The following is a 23,681-nucleotide window of genomic DNA, read 5'->3' as shown; positions in this document are numbered from 1 at the left end:
TCCTCCGGAGGGATCCCAAGGCGTTCCCAGGCCAGCCGAGAGACATAGTCCCTCCAGCGTGTCCTGGGTCTTCCTCGGGGCCTCCTCCCAGTGGGACGTGCCCGGAACACCTCACCAGGGAGGCGTCCAGGAGGCATCCTGACCAGATGCCCGAGCCACCTCAACTGGCTCCTCTCGACGTGGAGGAGCAGCGGCTCTACTCTGAGTCCCTCCCGGATGACCGAGCTTCTCACCCTATCTCTAAGGGAGAGCCCAGCCACCCTGCGGAGGAAACCCATTTCGGCCGCTTGTATCCGGGACCTCGTTCTTTCGGTCATGACCCAAAGCTCATGACCATAGATGAGGGTGGGAACGTAGATCGACCGGTAAATCGAGAGCTTCGCTTTTTGACCAAAATTACATTAAACCTAAATCTACCAGGATTGTTTATTCACTTTACAGAACTTTGAGGTATTGTTTTCTTTGTCATTGCATAATTTCTAAGTCCTTATTGGCCTTAAAGATGTTAAAATATAACAAAACTGTTGACTATATCTGAGCCCAGGTTTTCAGGATTTTAAATGGTGATTCTGCCTTTTTTTGTGTCAGAAACCATGTGGAGATTTTTCATTTTGCAAAATCAACAGTCCTCTGAGCAGCACCATTAAAAAAAAAAAAAAGAAAAAAAAAAGTCAGGTTTTTTTTTTTTTAAAGGACGGTATTACTCCAGTGGCCAGGAGCTTCAGAGCTTTGATCATTACGTTTCAGGAAAACATTCACTAAATCTCTGTTCTAACATAAGTTTTGTATACTCAGGTTTTAATCAGGAAATTAAATTTTACACAACTTGCTATGAGAATTGATGGAGATCTGAGAGCACATACATTCTGGTGGCAACTTTTGGATCTGTCTAATTACTACCCAAGTTATGAAATATGTCTCAAACACAAACCATTTCACTACCAGAATTCATCAGATGTCTTGGAAATGAAAAACACATTAAATGATTGGAACTGGTGATCCCTCAGGGAAAGTAAGATGTGGACTTTGTGCATTTAAGCTCACTGTTGCTTTAAGGGAATACAGGCTGTTATTTTGTACAGTACAATTACAGCCGTTTGCTCAAGGGACAAGGAAATTACAACGTAATTGGACAGATGATACAGCTTCATGTCACAGGTGGTTGATAAGTAAGCTCCTGAGCCAATAGAGTTGTGTTTGCAAAATAAAATTCAGCAAATGATTGAAGACGAGTGGAACTGCGGTCTATTTCCCCCAGGTTAAACTGTTTCATCATTTACTCGCCTTTCTATAAAACTATTAAAATTGTTTGCCATTTTTCAGCCTGTGTGTGTGTGTGTGTGTGTGTGAGAGAGTTCTTACATTTTGACTTGAGCTGTGAATTTTATCTGACTGAGTTACAACATAGTGGCCTCGTAACCAATCTGTTCCACAGCCTCTATGCGATTGTAATTGCATTAGTGCAGTGTTGATTTTTTATTAGACACCTTTTCCCAAAGTCTCCAGGCTCATTTTCCTTTATTAGACAAGTCTAAAAAGACAATACAGAAGCTCTTGTCACTGAGTCTCTCCAGACAAAATTCATTCCTAAGTGAACAGAGTGATAACTGGGCAGAACTGAGCCAATTGAGGAGATTTGCCATGGAAATGCTGCAGGTTGCCTTTTGTTTGTGCTAAGAAATATCTTAATAGGAGCACACGGCTCGCCTGAAAACAGCTGAAAGTTGCCAAATAATGAATATGTTACATGAAGGACCTTTGACTCAGACATAAATATATTTTTCATTATCCATTCAGCAAGAAATTACAAATAATAAAAACTACATAAATGTGAATTTATAGTATACTAGGTAGTCACAACGTATATATGTTTTACCAGATCTAGCTCTTGCAGATGGAATTGTCCTTCTAGACTCAACAGAGACTGTCGACTCACTGATTCTATCAATCCTGCTGTATGGTGGAAAAAAGTGGAAACGGGTGTCAAACAAGCAAATGTAAAACCAACTGAGATAGTTTATTAGCTAGTGACAAATGAGTAAGTCTTGCATATAACTGGAAACTTGAATTCATGTTGTGGCGTCGTCTGTCAGTGTCCTCAAGATGTTGGTGCAGTGATGCTTCAGGAATGAGACTCTGCATGCATGACTTTGGACAAACTGCAGCCTAAGACAGCACAACCGAATCCTGAGGAAATCTTGGCCCAGTCACAGTGAAATCCCCCCGATCTCTGGACAGCATCTCTTTCATAGGGTTCTGGTCAACACAAAGTAAACGTTATCACATAAATATGTTCCAGATATTGGCATGCCTCCTACTGCATCTAGAGTTCAAAGATTAAACTTGTTTTTTACAGTCGGTGTGACTGTTTCTCTCAAGCATTTTTAAAACGAGTCCTCCTATACGATCAGACACTACAATGTTCTCATCACTAGAAAACCCCACACCTTGGGCCACTGAAGCCACCAACTTCCAGTTACAACGATCCATTAGTGTACTTTACACAACAGTCCAAAGTTCACTGTTCCAGCTGAAATTGGCATGAATCAATATTTAATAATCATATGAACATGCTTACGGTAATATTTTTAGCCTGTAATTGGAATTCTTTTCATAAGTCTGTTGATTACTGCAATCAAAATGTCTTCAACTATTATATTATATTATATTGTTGATGGCATGTGGACTTTAAATTTAACCTCTTAACTGTCACAAGGACACTTTTTTTGTGCGAAGGCTGAGGGGTGTTGTGGTGAGCTATCTGCAACTACACATTTATCTTGTCATTATCTAAGTTGTTTTATGTTTATTAACATATGCTTCAGCCATTCAGCTTTTCATTTGAAAATTGTTGCACAAGAGCTGAATGATTGGAGCCATTACATCCAACGTGCCTTTAAATTTTTCCATCTCTGTGTCCTTTATTTATATATATATATATATATATATATATAAATATATATATATATATATATTTTTTTTTTTTTTTTTTTTTTTTTTTTTTTTTTTTTTTTTCACATTTTCCTCCATCCATCTGTTTGACAGACCAGATATAGATGTTTGCTGTCACAGTGCAGATGCAGCGCTGAGTCACAGTAATCGTTTTACTGAAGCTTTCACCTGAGCTCTGCATGCCCTCGTGTTTGCCAGCAGTGTCACTCACTAATCTTTGTAATTTCTTTGAAAGATGTGTCCAGGGCCTCAGCTGTTTCCTCTTTATTTTTATTGCTGTCACACCTGGTGCTGTGGAGGCTGGAAAAGAACAGATGACAGCAAATCTCTGACAGATAGAGAATTCAACAGGTGGAGAAGCTGGCGGTGCTGCACTTGCACCGCAGTCATTATCTGTAAACTGTTTTATACAATTCTTTAAAGTCAGGCTTTTTTGGCATCTCAGTGTGACATGAGATAAGGAATGGTGGAGCAGAAGGTTTAAAGTCAATAGGTGGCTGTCACCCCTCCAATAGAGGATCTAAATTGGTGAGGAGGCGTGATGATTCATGATGCTTCCATGATACTGCCCTCAGATATGTACACGTCACCATGGGACATGGCCAGCTAATGGGGTTAAATTAACTTAGATCCAAACAACAACTACAACCTAACATGGTATAGAGGCCATAGAGCCATTCTTGCTTTTGCTCAGACTGTTTGTTGTGTGACTACCTGTTTAAAACTAAATCCATAAGAGTTGTTTCTGTGTAACATTGTTTTTTTTTTTTTAAGTACAATCGGTGTGTTTCAAAGTTCTTGCATCGTAACCACAGAATGCATGCTTTATTATCTCCCTGTCTAGCACTGTTTAACCAGCTTATTTTGCTGTTAGCTCAGTTATTATCTATGCACATGGGAAATCTCACTAAGTGACTCATATCAGGCCATTGTGTAAAAATGGCAGAAAGAAGCTGGCGTGTAATAGAGGCATTTAAAGATGTAACTCCAAAGACGATACAGTATATTGACTGAATGAAAAGAATACAAACTCAAAGAAATCTATATTTTTTATCTGCTCTTCATGTCTTCTTTTTTATTCTCCACACTTATTTTCTCCAATGACTGCATTGTACTCCCTCTCCTTCTCTTAGATGTGTTTTTGTTAGTACCCCAATCCACTTAATTCCCATTCCTGTTCCATCTAAGTGCTTATATTCCTCTCATCTTTCTTGCTATCCTTGTTATGTTCAGCTATATAATTCTGTGAGTCCTCCATCACATCTGGGGCTCTTTCTATCACACTGAGTAAAAATTCTTCAGTTTTTTTTTTCAATATAATTTTTTTCCTTCCCAATCAAATTCTCAAAGTCTGCCTTGCTGAGCTCCTTTCTTTCTTCTCTTCTTAAAAACATTCTGAAAAAAAAAAACCCATCATGTGCTTTGAAAAATTGGAAAATCACAGTTATTTTGTACCATTACTATAATTACCATAAACAAACAGGACCATTACAGAGAAATTTGCATTCCCAAACAGCCTCCCCAAAGCTTTTTGTGCCATGTGTTTTCAGCTAAAATGTGCAGGACAGTGTGACTGTCAGAGAATGCTTTTCTTTTATCCTTTACTGAGGAAAAGCCTTGGCTGTGTGGTAATGAATGCTGGTCCAAGAACCAAATTGCTGAGACGAGTTGAAAAATTTAAGCATGACTGACTGACTCTCTAACAGTGGTTAATCTGATTGAGATTTCATTATGCCATCCACTTAAATTGTACAAAACAGACCAAATTGTTGATATGTGGCTGAAATAATTGACGTGTAGGTCAAAGAATTAGCAATTTACTTTTGAACTGCTGACGTGTACTGGACAAAATGCAACGCAAAACAAGCGACTTGAGCTTCTGTTTGGTATTTTATTATTTGTGCAATTCGCCAGACGAGGTGGCAGCACAGTGTCGTCATAATTGAGAGTAGAGATGAGCAGTTATCCCACTGTTTATCTTCATTATGATTCATGTTTTATCACAGTGAGAATATTGATTTATTGTGACAACAATCACCCAAAAACTAGTGATAGTTTGTCTTCATATTCTTTTGTTAGTTCCATTAGTGCAACAATAAATAAGAATATTTTTTAAATGACAGTTGTTGTTGTCTTTGAAATCACACCAGTTAACTTATATGGTGCCCAGAAACAGCCTACTCATTATTAGTAAATGGCTGTTTGGTTCTGTTTGCAGGGGGAGGAGTTAGAGCAAGTGTTGTGTTCATGAGGCGTTTATGCAGTGATGCACAATAACATACAATGTATTGCTAAAAACGACTTCATGGGAGGTTTTTGTTATCACTTTATGGTTGTCACAATAAATATAAAGTATTTTGAAAAATATTTAAGTCCATACTGCCCATCCATAATCGACAGCTATACAGTGCTCTTAAGTCTTCCACACATTATTCCTACCACTGTGGCCAAATATCTCATTGTTTCTTTCTCACCTTAAACATCTCTGGAAACAATTTGAATTGTTTGGATGTCACCAATAATTTTTATTGCCAATACTTTATTAGTCTCAGTTCAGAATTATACACCTGTAGCTACTTTATTGTCGTTACATCTATTAAAAAAAATTGCATAAATCAAAACAAATGCCTTTATTTTTGCTTGCTCTATTGAATTCAATTGTGACGTTCTCATGCAAAGACCTCTTCTATTTGAAAAGATGCCAAATCCAGAAAAGTCGAATAAATAGTTTTTCTCCTCATGAAATGGCTTTGCTGCAGAAGGAAATGTATGATTAGGATCTTAGTTATTGCTTTGCCTGAAATCGCTCCTGTCTGGATTTCTGTCCATTGCACATTGATTAATGTGTTTATGATTCTGTTCCTCTTGACTTCTTGTCACTTTGCTGGAACTGTTTTTTGATTCTTGCTCTATGGGTGTTTTTGTATTTGTCTCCATATCTGTGTGCGTGTACTTGTGTGTGTCTTTCTGACTATATGTGACTGTTTGTTGCTTTGCTGTGTGTGTGCGTGGGTGTGCGTGCGTGCGTGTGTGTGTGTGTGTGTGTGTGTGGAAGTGTAGGGTGAGGTCTGAAGCCACTGAAGCCTCAAAGCCCCAGGATGCTCGAAAGAGAAAATGAACACTCACTTGTTAAAATTGTTTTTAGCCACACAAACTCAAACAGAAGACACAACACACATCCATGCTCCAGCCTGAACTTGTTTTTTTCTTCATTCAGCCTCATAGAGAAGATTGTAACCTTCAGTCAACCAGATAAAAAGTTTTTCTTTCTGCGTGTCTGAGAAAGTGTAACAGATGGAGAATTTGAGATTGCATTAAGGATATTTGTCGAACTGTAAAGGTGTGTTTAAAACTTCAAATTCCCTTCCTCTATAATTAACTTCTTCAAGATTAGGCAAAATCTATAATTTTTTCTCCTGCTTTTTGGCTGAATAATTTGTTGGGGTTCATAGTAATGGAAAGAGCATGCCGCAGTACATAAAGTGGCTGTAAAGCTGCAAAAACAACAACCAGACTGGTGGGGGCACAGTGACGTCACCATGTAGAGTCAAAGACATCTAAAGCAAAACACCTGAGGACCATTTTGTCATAATCACTCCCACTTTACCGACACTCTTAAGCCTAAGAAAATTGGGATATACTATGCTGTCCTTGAATGAGATTTTCTCCCCACCAGTCATGTCAATTTGTCAATTTTCGTCTTTTCCCCGTGAATGTTTCTTTTCTCTCCCTCTGCGATTGTACATTTAGAAGCACATTACACTGCGTAACACCCACTCTTCACTCCATCTGTTTCTTTCCAGGGTGATGAAGTGCTGACCGTCATTAAAACCAAAGCTCAGTGGCCAGCATGGCAGCCACTTAACCTGTAAGTATCACACAATTTCAAAACAGAGGGTACTTCTGTAAGAGATGAGATTAAACAGAAATATAAGTGAAAAGTGTGTAAACCAGGAGTATTTATTTGTTGTTTTTTAAAGTGTTTTGCTGATTGTGAGGCACTTCTCCAACTCCAATATACAGTGAAGGAAATAGAATCATTATATACATATATAGCTACTGGATAATTCATATTCTTGCCTCTGAATTTACTACTGTGTTCAGCAATGTGGGTATTTAAAGTTCTTCACACTTTCTGATAGTATCAGTCTTCTTAACTGAATTTGAATTGTATGGCTGTTGAAATAAATAATTCAATTGACACTATGCTTTAACACAGGCATGTGAATTTAAATATTATTCTTAAATACTTACTGAAATACTTGTATGTCCTAGAAACACTATTAACTGATGTCTTAATGATTTGTAAACGTGCTCAGTTATTTGTATTCTTTACAAATTATTGCAATATCAAACATATTTGTTTATATTATTCTATCAAAATGTTCATATGATGGCTTATTCATTTATTAAATTGTAACACTTTCAGTCCTTGGTATTATTAATTAATATTAGCATCACGTTAGTGTCACCTTAGTGTTACCTTTATTCCTGCAGATTAGTCAGGAAGCTGTTTTTTAATGTAACTCTAATTGTCTAAGGACAATTCTCTTAATTGTATGTGAGCACAGCAATAACAAGTTGTCACTTTGTGTTTCTGCCGAAACTAAAAACTTGTTAGCATTCAGATTGGGATCTGAAATGATCTAGAAGAGCGGCTGTAGCAGACCTCCTCAGTTGTTGGAACACATAAGACAAGGTTCTGAACCAATGGATTGAAACAAAAATTGAGCAATAAAGATGGCTTTCCCCAGCAAAAGTTTGGGATCAACAAAAAAAAAAAAAAAAAAAATACACAGGTGTACATATTTTTTTCATTATTTTGACCAAATACTAATATTTTAACTATTTCCGATACCTAGGAAATTGCTGGAGGTGAGTGGCATCCTTCGATTCATAATAAAGCTTAGTTTAATTCACCGAAGCTAAACAGTTATTTGCTGATCTTTGTTGTGCTTCTTAGAATGTGTTAGTGATTGAAAAACAGATGTTAGTGGAAAGATGGGACTTATGCTGCAGCAACTGTGCATGTGTTCGTATATGTGCGGTATTTGCTAGGTAGGTGTGAGCAAACATGTTTTCATCTTGCTTCTTGAAGAAATGTGTTCATCTCATTTTGTTGTAACTTCTGTTGAAAAAAAAAATTATTTGCTCACTGAACACTCAGAAGTCTGGACAACCTCGACTTTACTTTTGAGACAAACAAAGAAACGGATGATTATATTTTGTTGAGAAACTACATGGAGACGACTACACAATTATTCAAAGCATATTCCAAGAACCAACAAACCAAACAAACATGACTAAAAATAACAAAGAAAGTTCATCATCTGTAACAGATGATCAAAAGAAAAGCATGAGACACTTTATTTCCTTTGTCCTGGATGTATCTTCAGATGATGTGGTTTATACATGAATGGCAGAATTAATCTGCATCATAAGTAGCAATTAGCACAATTAATAAGCAGAACATAGAAGTTGTTTGAATAAAGTTTCAGCTCCAGCACAATCAATGAGCTATTGTTGTGCATGAATATTAATAAACCTTATTGTTTTCTGTCGGCATCGTTTATATGCTTGGTAAGTGGCGTGCTGACTTGTTTGAATATTAACACACCAGCATCCTCTAGAATTAGTTCAAGAGCAATTAGGATCTTATCACGACTGCAGCCCTGGAGGCTTTATGTGCACACTCACTTACACGCCGACTCTTGTGTATCTTTCACTAAACATCTGTTTAATTGCCCTTCCTCGAATTGTCAGCAATTTGTGATAGCTTGTGGAACTCTTATTTTTATGACTACCAGCAGTCACATATTTGCATGCACCTGCAGTCACACTCTCAGAGAATCTGAAACATTGTTTCTATTCTGCAACTGTGTTTGCTGAGATGTAATGTTTTTGACCCGTGTATGAGTTAGAATAAAAAGTTTAAGGCCCTAACAAAAGCTCTTGCAACCTAATTCTTTCCCGGATGTCTCAATGCAGCCTTGGCTTTATGGCTTCGCAAGATGATTTCAGCATAAACAGACATTTTCAGCTTCTGATTAGCTATTTTGTGGATGCAATTATCAAGCAATTAGCAGTCTAACGGGGGTCAGAGGTCAAAACATGTAAACTGTTACATTTACATGCAATTAATTGAGATTCCAAAGATTTCCTGAATTTGCAAATGATTATGTATGTGAATAAATTACAGACCTGGACAAAGTTTTTGAGGCTAACAGATATTTGACTTTTCATTAACTCTTCTGTTTTAGGTGTGTTTTTTTGATCTTTGAAACACTTCAAGCTGAAAAAAAAGGTTTAATTTCAAAAATGTTCCTTGTTTTTGTGCAAAAATTGCAGAACTCGGTCTTGGACAATGTTAGGATCCCAATTTTTCTTCATCAAAGTGTTTTTTGGCTAAATCTAAGTAGTAAGTACTTTTACTAGTAAGTGAACCGACCGCCTTTGATGAGAGACAAACCCAGACATGAATGGCTTTAGCCTGCCTTGCTGACTTACTGACTGATGATTCAGGACTTATGGTAATATTAACCTTTTCTATTCACATTTTCTTCTCCAAAGAGCCTGAAGGGGCCATCATCAGAAAAAGAACGTTATCCCAGTTCTTCGCTGACATTTCCTGGAACTTCTTGCAATGTGTCAGCCTGGCCTTGATGGTTTTCTTGGAGAGAAGTGGCTTCTTTTCTGTCCCTCCTGGCATAAGGCCAGAATCCAAAACTCTCAGTGAAACAACTGTGACTCCTGAGCAATCTCTGCACTGACAGCAATCCGATCCCTCAGTTCAGTCATCTTTAGAATATTGCACTTAGTGGCCTGCCTTGGGTGGCTTGACGTTTCCTTCACTGCAGTACAAGCTTCCTTCTTGGAGTTGTTGACGATTCTAGCAAAAGATTAATTTATGCTAAGTTTCACGGGAAGCAATATTATTGCCTGTGATGATCTTTTGCTGTGAACCGATGATGATGGCACGCTTTCTCTCAGGTAACATGGTTAACAGAAGAAGACTGATTTTAAGCACTATGCAAATGGATGATTGTCAGTTGTTAAAACAAGATTTTTAACAACAAGACTTTTTGGCACAATTTCCAAAAAAATTGAAGGTTTTGCAATGGCCAACTCAAAGTCTGGATTTGAATATGATTGCTGTGGTATGACCTTATGCAGCCATTTGTTTTTGATCACCCCCAAATGTGGTGAAAAAACTGATTGCCAGTCATGAGAAAAGCTCGATTGTACTTGCCGCCGCCAAGGGTGACTAAACCAGTTATTAGCTTTAGAAGGCGATTACTTTTGATGCAGAGCGTTAATGATTTGGATAACTTTTATCTTTAATAAATGAAATCATTATTTCAAAACTGCATTGTGGTTTTACTTCAGTTATTTGTGTGTGATAATAAAACGTCTCTGACGATGTGAAACATTAACATGTTTTATTTTCTCACCACCTAAATCAGGCGAGCTGCTCCCTCGGCAGAGTTTTCTGTGGATCAGACCCGGCACCTTATGTCCTTCCTGACTATGCTCGGGCCCAGCCCAGACTGGAACGTGGGGCTGTCCGGAGAGGACCTTTGTACCAAGGACTGTGGCTGGGTCCAGAGACTTGTCGCAGATCTCATACCGTGGGATGCAGGCACAGACAGCGGTGTCACATATGAGGTACTATTTTATTACATCTTTTTATGTCAGACAGTGATAACTACCAAATTAAGAATCCTGCCACAAAGAAGCATCTTGTTGACAATTTATAAAGCCTGTCATCACGACAGCCAATAAGGAATCACAACATCAGTGAGGAAAACGGGTCATTAAGTGAAAAAAATGAAACGTGGTCACATTAGAGACGCATTACTGACGTCTTTGCTGTTCAGCATTGCCATCACAGTGAAACATGAAGCAATAGACAAATGTTGTCAGACAATTAGGATTTATCTTGTTAATGGTCTCTCAAAATGCAGCTTTAGCATTTCAGTCCAGTTAAGGGGAACATTGCTGGACTTTGAGTCCTTTCTGTTTCATTTATCCTGTTGTACATTTGCTGTTGTGCTTGGGATTATTGTCCTGTTTATAACCCAGTTTGGGACAATCATCAGCTGTCAGACAGTTGAAAATGTTGGCTTACAGAAGAGTTCATAGTAAACTTAAGTAACTCGGTGTGCAAAGATCCTAACAAGCCCATATCATCACCACCGTGCTTGAAATATTTTCCACTTGTGAATGACCTTTGTTAGTTTACGTGATACAACAATTCCTCCTCTTTATTCATCGCAGTTGTCTGTTTGGCCTGACTTGGAGCTAGCAGACATAACAGCTCCATTTTGTATTTACTTAAGTTATTTGTATGTGATGGTAAATGGAAGCTTACATCTTCCATAAGAGGCAGCAAGGTTGGAATGTTAGCTTATACCGAACATCTTTTTAAGGGCAGTCTATCAAACCTATAGACTTTCTACATGTTACTCTGTACAATGATGGAAGGACCACAGGCAGTAGGTCTAAATCAGTCTGTTTATAAAACACAGCAACCGAGTGCTTTTCATTTTCGCTTTCTGGTACTGTGAAAGGTGTCTTTAGATTCTGCAGTCATGGTATGAAAGAGGCTTATCCATATTCACCAAGTGTTTTGAGACTAGAGCAATTTATTTATAGCTTGTGTACTCATGAATACGCATGGATCTCATCCCGCAGAGGAGAGATGGTAAATACTTTCCAAAAGTCTCACTCACATGAAGCCAGGTGTGTTACTTTTGAAAGGCGAAGTGTTTCTTCAGTGTTCAGAGCTTCATTTTAGCCTTGTGAGCTTTTTGGTAGTGTCACTTCTGCAAGCATTAGCACTCACAGCAGGGGAAAGTTATTCTTTATGAAAGTCAGGTTAATAGTAGAACAAAGACAAAACCGTGGGATTTTATTTTTGATCTTTCTTAAGATTGATGTGAGTTTGAAGAATTTTCCTGTCTTCAAACTCATAGAACATAGAAATATTGTCATGGTTTAAAAAAAAAAACTTTCAATTGATGAAAAACATAATGTTGCTAAAGTATTCATTCATCCATAGTATTGGTCAAAATGATGAAACGCACCCAGTAAAGCTGCATGTTGACTTTAATAGGTCATGTTGTTTGCTGTCATTGATGTTTGTCATGTTTCTTTCTTTACATTTTCTTTTTAAGTGCATCAGAAAACACACGCTTTGACTCACCTGAAAAGAGAGCTGCGTCTCTCTTATTAAAGCAGAGTAGGAAGGGAATCACTGATGCATGGCAGAGATCAAATAATAAAACACCTGCCATTCTGGCTGCTAATAAAATCTATGGGTTATTGTTGCATTATAACTTTTTTATTGACTCTTTTTGACAAATTGTGACTAAGTTGTTCTCATCATCAAGGAATAATAATGTCATTGTGCTTTTTTTGAAAAGCTTGTTTTACAATCATTCAGTCATTTTATGCTGCAATTGGATTAGTGTTCTGGTTTCATGAATGACTTCTTGGTTCCAAATTTCAGCTTCTTATTTTCAATTACTAACCATTGTTTCAAACCTGTACTCTCCTCTCTTGGGCACATCTGATGTACAGCATACAAAATACACAGTATCGGTTAGTAAAGATATGGTTGTATGTACAAATATGTACAAAACATACATATTTGTACACCAGATTCAGATGAAATCTTCTAAATAGGTACATATTTTTAGTTGTTTTATAAGATTTTTTTTCTTTTTTAGAAATTTTCAATACTTACAGAATTGTGTTGCTTTGAGACATTTCAGTGATTCAAAATGATACATGTTTATTGTTTCAATTAATGCTGCAAGGTGGCAAAAAAAAAAAAAAAAACTTCAAACACCTCTTGAATATGAAAACTTATGTTGTATGCAGTTGCTGATTTTTGCTTTTTGATTTACTATTATTTCACAGCATTTTACAGATCACTGACACTTTTTCCTTGTGGTTTTTCAGTCACCAAACAAGCCCACTGTTCCTCAGGAGAAAATCCGGCCTCTGACCAGTCTGGACCACCCTCAGAGCCCCTTCTACGACCCAGAAGGGGGCGCAATTACTCCAGTGGCTCGGGTAATGGTGGAACGTATTGCTAGAAAGGTAAAAGATTCACCGTATATGCATATTGTGTTACTGTCAATGACATAGAAAATAGGCATGCCCATAAAACAATCGATGGTTTTATGTGCAAAAATCTAGATATTCTTTTTATGGCATAGATCTGGTCCAACTTTGAAGGATCCATAGATTAGACATTGGTAATAACTTGACTTAAAAGCGACATCTGGGAGCTACAGTCCCTGTGATCCTTATCTTTCCTCCTGTTTACAGGGAGAACAGTGTAATGTGGTGCCAGACACCATCGACGACATTGTAGCCGATATTGGACAGGAGGAGAAGGAGGAAGGTAAAGCAAAATGGACAAGCAGACGCGCTGTATTACAGCTGAGCAGAAAATGAACCCCCACACAACACAGTAGCTTTAAGATGTTTATGAAGTGTTTATTAAATAATTCAAGCCTTATTATTACTTGATTTTATATTTCCTTCATCTTCCTGGAAAATGGTTCTCTTCAGATGTCTGTATTTATTACATAACCTTTTAAATTCAACATTTGAACCTCTTTAGTTTCAACACAGAGGCTGTGTTGAAACTGAGTCTTTTAAAGCTTGAGAAAGCAAACCATGTTCACTGCAGAGACAGCTGGTTTGAGATGAAGCTAAGATTAGAGGTCAAATAGTAACTTTATAGATCTAGCTGGCCTTTGGCTTCAACCTGCTGTGTGAAGGTGGAGCTCCTGTTGTTGCAGAGCACCAGCCGTGGTTCAGGGTCCTGTCCTTCACAAATACACCCAATAAGGTTTTTTGATCTGGATATTGATAGCCCTGCACAGTAGCACTGCATAGCGGGCCTTTGGAAAGTCATACCCCTTTAAATGTTTATTTCTTTTTCTTTTTTTTTTCACAATAAAACAACAACAAGAATCTTGTACTTTACTATAAATACAAGGAAACAAATTAATGGATTCCTATGAAACAGAAAGAAAAGGATGCAGTAATTTGACAAGCAAGGAGCTGACTTCAGAAGTCTCCTAATTTGTCCACCTGTGTTTTATTTATTCTCAGCATAAGTACAGCTGTTCTTGAAAAAGTCTAAGAAACTTAAACAACATAAATTGATGAAAAAATAAATCAATAGCAAGTAACAAAAGAGACAGATTATAAAACAACATCCCAAGGCATCTCACTAAGCATTGTTCAGTCCATCATCTAAACTTGAAACCTAGCAAGAGATTGCCATCCACCTTAACATAGTGAGTGGGCAAGAAAGTATTGAACATAAAATCAGCTGTAGACACATTGTAACTCTGTACTCATTATAATTACTGTTATATAAAAAAGTGATGCAACTGTGAACATGGGGAAAAAATATGTGATTTGGGATCTGGACTGTGGTCAGCCATTTGGATTCTTCTGCCCCAGAGATGAGATTCTACATGAAGCAAACCAATTCTTGTTACTGAGCAATATTTTACAGGTACAATGCATCTGTCATTAAGGCGTGTTGTGAATGTTTTGTAATTTGCGTGACAAGAGTCTTTGATGTTTATGGTCAAAGCATCCAGTTCAAACAACTCATATTCTATTCTATTCATAGGGATATATATATATATATATATATATATATACTGTGTATTTATTAGTATTTAGATTTAAATATTTGTATGAGAGTGTGTGTGAAACTGGTGTAAAATTACCCTTTGTGTGAACAAACTAGGTCATTAGAGCTAATTAGACTCCATTTTCCCATTTTCTACTTCTTTTCAGTCAAAGTATTCAGATGTTTTTCAACCCACTGAACAACTCGTTCGATGTGTAATATTTTTCCTCTCTCAACTCCGGCCTAATACCTGTTTTTACGTGAAACGATTTTTGGTTGAGTGCAAGATTTTGCACGCAGGGCGAAAATCTTAGCAAGCATCACCGGCTGTCTAATAAATTTCTTCCCCATTGAGTCACGACCCATTTCCCTTTTTCCTGACTTTCTCTGTCCCTCTACATGTCCAGGATTTCTTTCTCGCTTCTATGTGGGATGCCTCTAAAGAGGAGAGGTTCCATTCAGGCTGCTCCCTCTGGTCAGCCCAGACCTTTAACGCTTTCACTTAACAGATCCACCCATCCCTCTCTTTAGCTTTTCAGCTCTTTTCTTCCCTCATTTTCCTTTGCCATTGTGTGTTATCCCAGGGAACTGGGTCCATTTCGGTTCGTCCCTGTAGTCCTAAAGTATATTCACTCTCACCTCCTCCTCTCATTTTCCCTGCCTTTCCAAAGTCCCAGGAGAGAAACTTTAATTGACGCTCATAGCCCCGCTGCTTCTCATACCTCTGCTTCAGCTGATAATTGGATGAGACATTCACAAATCACATTCGTCTTGTGCGTAGCCCGAGTCCCTTGCTGCCTCCTTTCTTGCTAGGATATGATTCGGGGGATTCTGGTGGTCTGCTACGTGCTGTACTCACATTTACACTCGGTGTTAAGTGATTTTCTTCATTCTCACGGCACCGGAAAGAGAAATCTGTCTCATTCACAGTGAGATAGAGTATTAATCTGTTGAGATGCAAATTAAACTTCCCACATTGACCGTTTCACCCGAGGCTTTCCCCCGAATAATGGGAAATAAATGAACTTAGTCCTTACCCTTTCATGATCTGTCCATCCGCCTTTCGTAGACGACACACCGGAGACGTGTATCTATTCTGCCTGGTCTCCCTGGTCAGCCTGTAGCAGCGCCACCTGTGACAAAGGTCGCCGAATGAGGCAGAGGATGCTAAAGGCTCAGCTGGATCTCAGCGTACCTTGCCCTCACACCCAGGACTTCCAGCCCTGCATGGCGCCGGGATGCAATATGGAGGGTAAGAAGGCGTACAAGAAATGCATGCAAAGATTTTGAAAAAGAATAAGCATTCTGTGGCAGCTTGCTGTCCATAAGTAAAATTTATGTGCATATGGAACAGCCTGGGCTTACACCGCTGAAATACAGATCAGGATAATTCTTTATTTTCTCTCATTAAACTGAAGGAAAGCAGTCTTTAATTCCCTTTTAATGGGGTCAGCTGAGCCACTTCAATACTTTGGAAATTTATGAGTTAGGCGCTGATTACACTTGGCAATAACAAATCCTAGCTGCAGCTTAGGTGTATTTAGATCTTGTAGTAAGCTAAAATTTATTTAGAATTTATGCAGTTTAAAAGTTTATTTTTTTGGCTTCTTTTATGTTTGTAATTAAACAAACATGCCCATACAACGTCAGTAAAGGTTAACCATGTGGCCCAGTTGCTGCCCACAGTTGGACCCACTGTTTTCACCAGATTGCTATTTCAACTGTGTTCTGAGTTTGGTCTGGATTTGAAGTTTCCACACCATGCCTAGTTATTTGTAGGCCAATAGTTGCATAATGGGTCCACGTTTTGACATAGACTTCCCCATTTTGGACCAACCTGAGCTTCACAATCTGTTGCACAAGGTTCCCTAAATCTCAAAATTATTTATTTAAAATCCACATTTTTTATTTCCTGTTGTTATATTTGTCTGAAATAAAAATGTTAATTTAGGTCTGATAAAAAAAAAACATGGACTGAAGAGAATACATATGTAAGTTTAAAATTACTTTTTTTCCTTTCACTGTAAATTCATATATTTCACATTTCAATATTCTGTTTAAATTGCAGCATAAAATACTACTGTCTTTGGTTAAACAAAAGGGAGCTTTGTATCATCAAAAATATCTAGCTAGAAATATTATTTTTACAATTTAGCTCATTTGGTACTATATTTTTTAACGCACTTGAATACCTAGCAATGTCATCTATAGCTTGGTTACCCAAAAGAAGAGGAGATGAGTGTAGTTTCCACAAAACATCAAAAGAGGATTACACTTACGTTTTGTTTAAGCAGCTTACAGCAGCACTTTCTTGTGTTGTAATTATCTCAGAGTTTGGGATGCTCAGGCAGATTAATGTTCAAACTAGTTCAAACTATTTTAATGTCAGGCCTTTTTGAAGATATCTCCAAAAACGATTTCTTTTCTTTCAGTGCTTTAAATCCATTCTGTGAATTGGTTCTTGAAGGTACAGGGCCAATGCTGACGTTTGAACTACCTCAGCTTTGTCTTTCTGGTGCAGAGGAGCAGATACCCTACTGAGAGCTCCTCTCCCTCCCTACACAATCTCTGAAAACGAACCTCAGCCACCCTACAGTGGAAGCAAAGTGTTTCAGCCACTTGAATCTGGGATCTCATTCTTTCAGTCACAATGGCTTTTGGTCATAGATGAACTTTGCTTTTTGCAATAGCTGTTTCTTTACCACAACAGACGGGATCAACACCTGCGTTACAACGGAGTCGTGAGCCTCCACTGTGGGCGTCCATCTCCTGCTCAATCTCACCATCATTTGTGAACAAGACGCCATGATACTTGAACTCCTTCTAACCCTTCTCCATATCCGCTAAACAAGTGGAAAATCAAGCCAAATTGCCAGTACCCTCTAAGCAGCTTTTCAAGGGTAAAAAGCCGTTCTGCTGTCCCGTGCCTTGGATCACATCAACAATTTTCCTTGTGAATCTGAGCCTTCTTTGCAATTACCTAGATTAAAGTTATTTAGAGAAGAATAAAAACTCGATCCCAAGTTGTAGTTGTCAAACAAATGTGATTCTCGAGCGCAAATTGTCATTCCATCCTGATGACTCAAAATGCTTTTTCATCAGATCAGGACAACCGCTCTTCCCACTAAGATGTGCAAAGGAGAATCAACAGCAATTTGACAAAAAAGTGGTCCTAATAAGGTCACAGATCTTTGAGGTTGATAGACAAATAATGAATGTACACAGAAATCCCATGTTGCATAAAGACTAATAACCACATTGTAAAATTGTGAGGATTAGCAGTTAAATCCCATCAGTGCTCAGCTTCTAGGATCTTTAAACAGGGATTTGATTATGTTTTCTGAGGATCAAAGAAATCAACACTCCATGTGTTCATCGTTATGTCAAACCTAACCAGAGCAAAGAAAAAAACAAAACAAAAACAACTGTCTTTTTTTCTGAAGGATAATTGGGACTAATACACACAGCAGGCAAGTTAAAAATACATATTTAATAACTCAGATCTCTGTTAAATTTCAAGGTGCTCACAAATTAACATCAGCCTTTAACTGTGTTTCTTATTTATTCTCTTCTGGCAAATTGCAAAAAGTTAATCCCCAATTTGTCAAGTTGCTTCTCTTGTCCTGCAAGGTAGAGATGATGATGCTGCTGAAGAAGCACACACATTATCGCAAAATGCCTGAAGTTTGCTTTTGTCCAATTTTTATTGAAAGCATCTGGAACAAGTGCTGAAAGGGAGTGCCTGTCTTCGCTGTCTCCTCAGGTCCCCAGTTTTCACTCCCAGGAAGTCTTTTAGTGATTAGACAAGTGAAACAGTTCAAGGCTAAAGGAGCTTCTCACAGACACCCACGCTTCTATCCTCCACTACACCCTTTATCGATTATTAGACAGCAACACAGATAGCTTTTTATTCCCAAGCACCTCTCCTTTGTTTTCATTTAGTGCTCCATTAGTGTGTGGTGGGAGATTGATAATTGTGGGGTCCATGCTGGGGCAGGATGGGAAGCAACGCTCAGGATGATTAATATTCCAGGGAAACACTCCGACTCTCTGGAGGCCCTACTGAGCTTGAGATACCTGTATCTTTTATTAATGATTCGCTTAGTTCTGCTTTATTAGGCTGCAGCTGGTAAGCAACATCAGTTTGTTGGAAGTGTACGAGAGTCAAGTGTTGTTAGTCAAAGAAAGGCTCATTTATGTTTGTCAGAGTTCATTGATCATTCCCAAAGAAAACCTCCAATTTACAAGGTCTATTCCCACATAATCATCTGCTTTTGACAGCCTCCCTTTTTACACTTGTGATACGTTATCTATTCCTATCTCAGAGGGCTTGTTTCAGTCGAAAGCAGTTAAGGTTTTACAGTGTCTTTCCACAAGCAAATAAAAGTGGGGTCGTGAAGCACCACCCTGACTAATAGTGATGGGAAAAATGGCAGAGCTGAGCCTCATTAAGCTTCGGAGGCAGCAGTTCACTATTCACCTTATCCAAGCAGAGGTCATACATATTGACTTAGGCTCTCTCAGACCCTGGCTGTGAATAGGACAGTCCCCAAGGAAAAATGGAGTTGAAGTCATTTCTGTGAAAGGAGAGCTCTTTGAAAATGCCTCTTTTAAACTTTGAGCTTAGTGAAGAGGCTGCTATCAAGCAACTGCATGGAAAATTCAGGGTGTAGGGACAGGTGTCCTGCGACCAGGGGACAAGGCACAGACATCCCTGTCATGCAGGCTTTGAAACTGTTCAATTCGGAGAGCGTTTGACTGAAAATCTAAAGGTCCCTGGTGTGATCCTGGATTCCAGCAGCATGTTTGTGCTCTTTGAACCTGCACTGAAAGCATGGGATGTATTAACAATTGACGATGACAAATGGGTTTGATTGAGTAGCAAAATGAACCAGAAACATTGCAACTGCATTTCACATGATGATCAGAATGGACATGTCCGATTCAGAGCTTCTAGCTTCGGGGTGCAATAACCATTTACCTCATGGGAGGTAAATGGTTATTGACCAAGACCAAAATACCTTCACCTGTTTTTCAAACCTTTCTTTTAACCTGAGAGAGAAAAAAAATCTATTTATCTATATTTCCTTCTTTAAACTACAGAAACTGAAGGATGAAAAGACTACACCGTGATATCTGTTTAAAGTTCTAAACGATCGTGATTCATGCTTTGAAAGGCCAAAGTTCACTTACGTCGGGGTGCCGCATGGTTCATTGCTACAGCACACACGTGTACATAGCAGCTACAGTCCTCCACAAAACTGTCGTGGTTTTCATTCCAGACTTTGGGTCATTTACTGCGCGTTTCCCTTTCTCTCCCTGACCTTCTCCCTGTGAAGCTTTTAATCAATAAAGGCCACAAATGACACAAACTTGTTAAGTCTGTCGTGCAAGTATACATTCGTACATATAAGAAGCATTTCACATGTATTCAGTAATTGAAACAGTTTGGTGATTACATTTCCTGGTTCTAAATTTTCCATAATTTTAAGATCTCGGGGACATTGTTTGTGAGATAACATATTATTTTATCCTAGTCTGAAATCATGGTGGAGGCTTTTTCAGAAGCCTGGGTCATAGTGAAATGTGGCAGATTTCTGGTCACTATAATAAAACACCTTATTTCTTTATATTTTTCTTCCAACCAGCCAGACCTTACTAAGTGTTAAAGGTGCTCATCATCAATAAGTCCACAGCCCTTCTTAATGCATTTCAAACTTTTTCTTTAAAGTTTAGCTGCCTTTGTATCTATTAGTGATGAGTCTAGACGGCTTAGAAAAAGTTGTAGCTTATTTCACTTAATGTTTTGCTTGACATTTAGGGGAAATGTCAACGCAATGTTAATAGATACCAGAAACATCTATTAACATTGAACTTCTGTATATCAGATTGATTATGTTTCAGTAAATATTGTTGACAGTAAAGGCTGAAGTGAATCACAGCTAAACAAGCAAAAAAAAAAAGTCAATGTTATTTATTAAGTAAAGTTTGCATTAGGTCAAACATACAAATCATACCTGCAGATTTTCACATCCATTCAATATCTGAACTCAAAACAGCTTCTCTGATTCAAAAGTGCTCTATTTAATATAAACATAAGATGGCTCTCATCTACAGTGATAGTTGAGGTGAACACCTATTTGACTGAGGGTGTAGCAATTAATTTTAAGAAACGTATACAGTATATATCAGCATTTCTGACTTTTTGATTAAATCCGTCTTTCTTAATTGGGCTTTTTTGTACAAAAGCACAAATATGTTTTTTTTTTTTTTCACTTTTGTTCTTTCTTCAGTTTGCAAATTTTGTCAAATAAATTTTAAACTTGTTTCGTGGATGTTAAAAATTGATATCCATAATGAAATTTAGATGACGATTAACTTACTTTGAACTAAAAAGAACACTTAACAAATGTAATTTTTTTTGGGAACCACATTTTTGTGATACCAAGAAAAGCCATTCATTACTTGTATTTTATTATATATTTTTAATGGAGTTTCATACTGTTAGCATTAATAATCAGTATATTTTGATCTCAAGTTGTAAAATCAGAAGGAAAAAAAAAAACTTGTCAAGAAAATGTTTTTTTCATGACTTGTCTGCTGTTGACGTAAAAATTTTGAGAAATATTAATTTGCTTTTGTAACACATTTCTATACAGATCTGTTCCGAGTCTCTGAGCTCAGAAGAATCTGTGTGTATTCTGTCATTTCACAGAACACACACATTTCTCTTTGTCAAATGCAAAGAGAAAAAAAATACCATGTACTTTAAAAAGTATCTGTTTCTTATCCCGATTGACAGAGCCTTCGACGTGCATGATGTCGGAGTGGATCAGCTGGTCTGCTTGCAGTGTTTCCTGTGGGATGGGGATGAGGTCCAGAGAGCGATACGTCAAACAGTATCCTGAGGACGGTTCGCTCTGTCAGCTTCAGACTGAGGAGACTGAGAAATGCGTTGTCAACGACGAATGCTGTGAGTCTGCCTTCAGTGACACAGTGCTTGTATCACTGTGTCTAGATCTTTATGTAGTAAATTAGATCAAAATAAGAAAAAAAAAAAAATCACAGGTTACATTAATGTGCCAATGATGTGCCGGTTAACAGCTCCTCTCTGTTTCCTGATAGCTAAAATTCACAGCGGTTTTTACTCTCTGGACATTTGTTGTACTTTATTTAGGTTTTAGGTGATAGACAAACACAAAGTTGAGGTGAAAATATCATATCACATGGTTTTGCAAAAACCAGAAAAGTCCTGAATTTTACAATGTTCCTATACAGTATGTAGCTCTGTTCTTCTTCACATCTGTTCTTCTGTTCATGCTGAAAAAAAAAAAAATCCATACATCTGAAGGCCTTGAATTTATACTGGGAATAAGCTGTTGATTTGTGAAACCAATTGTTTCTTCCAGATCTTATTGAGGGGTATCATTGTAAAGGACGCTAACTATAAATTCTCACCACACTTTTCAGTTTCCTGTTTGTCATAAAGTTTCCTTTCCTTCCACTTGTCAAAAATGCATTTCTTTCTTTTGTTCTTTCAAATTAAATAAAATAAATTTGAGTATTGAGGTTTAAGTCTATCGCCTCTAAACAACTGCAAGTACACTTGGAAACAGTAATTAGTTTTTTTCTTTACAGAAGTGATCCAGGAAAACATTGTATAGATTTTATAGCATAATTCTTTATAGGCCTGGAAAGAGCATGGCATCACAGAGCTGCAGGCTGGACAATCCTCTGTGCCCTCTATGCTTTTCAGGGCATTGTAAAGTCATACTTGGATTGTTTTTGTCTGTAATATAACAGCAGTTAATATAACAGTCCAAAACAGCAGCACATCTGGCGTTTGATCAACCAAAATCAGACACGTGTTTGGTCAGGTCTCATTAATCCCCACTGGCTGCTTGGATACGATTCAGGTCGCCTGCAGAGGCACTTCTGGCTCTCTACACTCTCCACTGCTATTCACACCCTGTTATTAAGCCTTATGCTCCTTTTCAATCATAATGGGTTTCTCTGAGGAACACGGTCTTGCATAAGTAATCAGTAGCAATAAGAACAGCTGGAAGAATTTCCTTACAATTCTCCCTGTCTTGATGCTTGTCTAAAATATTTAGATCTTTTTCTTCTTTTTTTTTAACCTTAGAATTTACATTTTACGGCACTAATTAAGCTTGAATCTTACTTTTACATCTGTTGTGAATAGTGGATTAATAAAGTATATTCATTCATTTACTAAAGTATTTCTTCCATCAGTGTGCACAGTGTGATATTCCGATTTTATTTTTACATTTTCTGCAGCTCTGATCTGAAATATTAAACCATTTGCTAAAAACTCAGTTCAGGTTTTTAACAGACTCTTGTGTGTGGCAGAAACGGTTCATATTTAAGAGGTTATTCAACCATCATCACTTTGTAAGTAGCTTTAATCACAAAACTTCAGATCTGACCAGGCTGTCAAAGAGAAAAAAAAAAAAAAAAAAAACAGCCTTTATGAATGTCACTGCTATGACCCATTCAGATCTAGGCATTTTGGAAACCCTATTGTTATATCCCATAATTTCTGCAGAATTAAAAAATTTAACTAAAAGAGTGAGCATTTCGTTCATTTGAGATGAAGCAAAAGTGTTTAATTTGGAAGTTCTAGTTTAGCTTTTTTTTGTTTTTGTTTTCGTTTCGCTGCCCACAGCTCCCAGCAGCTGTGTAGTGACAGAGTGGGGAGAGTGGGACCCCTGCAGCATCACCTGCGGTGTTGGCATGAGAAGACGTGAGCGCATGGTGAAGATGCCCCCTATAGACGGATCCATGTGTAAAACCGAGGTGGCCGAGGTGGAGAAGTGCATGATGCCAGAATGCCGTGAGTTCGCAGTTATTCTTACTTTTATGAGTTTGAGACAAAAATTGATAATCGTTCCTCAAGCAAAATTTAAGACCAGAGGACATCAATGCTTTTGTCCAGATTGTACAATGCTTTGCTTCCATCTTTGTGCTGTCTTGGTTCTGTTGATTTTTGAAGAAAAAAAAAAAAAAAAAAAAAAACTTTATTCAAACTGGCTTTTAACTA

At 37.8% G+C, this 23,681-nt stretch overlaps 1 protein-coding gene across 1 annotated transcript in view; it reads left to right on the top strand.

Moving 5' to 3' along the window:
• Positions 1-6,755: 6,755 nt before the first annotated feature.
• LOC106955199 (spondin-1-like) overlaps positions 6,756-23,681 on the top strand; it is a gene marked incomplete at its 5' end in the record, with an annotated part of 25,992 nt that continues 9,066 nt past the window's right edge. The window contains 7 exons of the mRNA XM_015045225.1: positions 6,756-6,820; positions 10,416-10,617; positions 12,919-13,059; positions 13,291-13,366; positions 15,690-15,872; positions 21,423-21,593; positions 23,307-23,474. Of these exons, the coding sequence (XP_014900711.1) occupies positions 6,756-6,820; positions 10,416-10,617; positions 12,919-13,059; positions 13,291-13,366; positions 15,690-15,872; positions 21,423-21,593; positions 23,307-23,474 (1,006 nt within the window). The remainder of the gene's footprint in view (positions 6,821-10,415; positions 10,618-12,918; positions 13,060-13,290; positions 13,367-15,689; positions 15,873-21,422; positions 21,594-23,306; positions 23,475-23,681) is intronic.

Source organism: Poecilia latipinna, unplaced genomic scaffold (genome assembly GCF_001443285.1).
Source record: "Poecilia latipinna isolate Pla-1442-1.1 unplaced genomic scaffold, P_latipinna-1.0 Scaffold714, whole genome shotgun sequence".
Taxonomy (NCBI): Eukaryota; Metazoa; Chordata; class Actinopteri; order Cyprinodontiformes; family Poeciliidae; genus Poecilia; species Poecilia latipinna.
The sequence above is the reverse complement of the archived record's forward strand: the minus strand, read 5'-3'. Positions and strand labels throughout refer to the sequence as shown.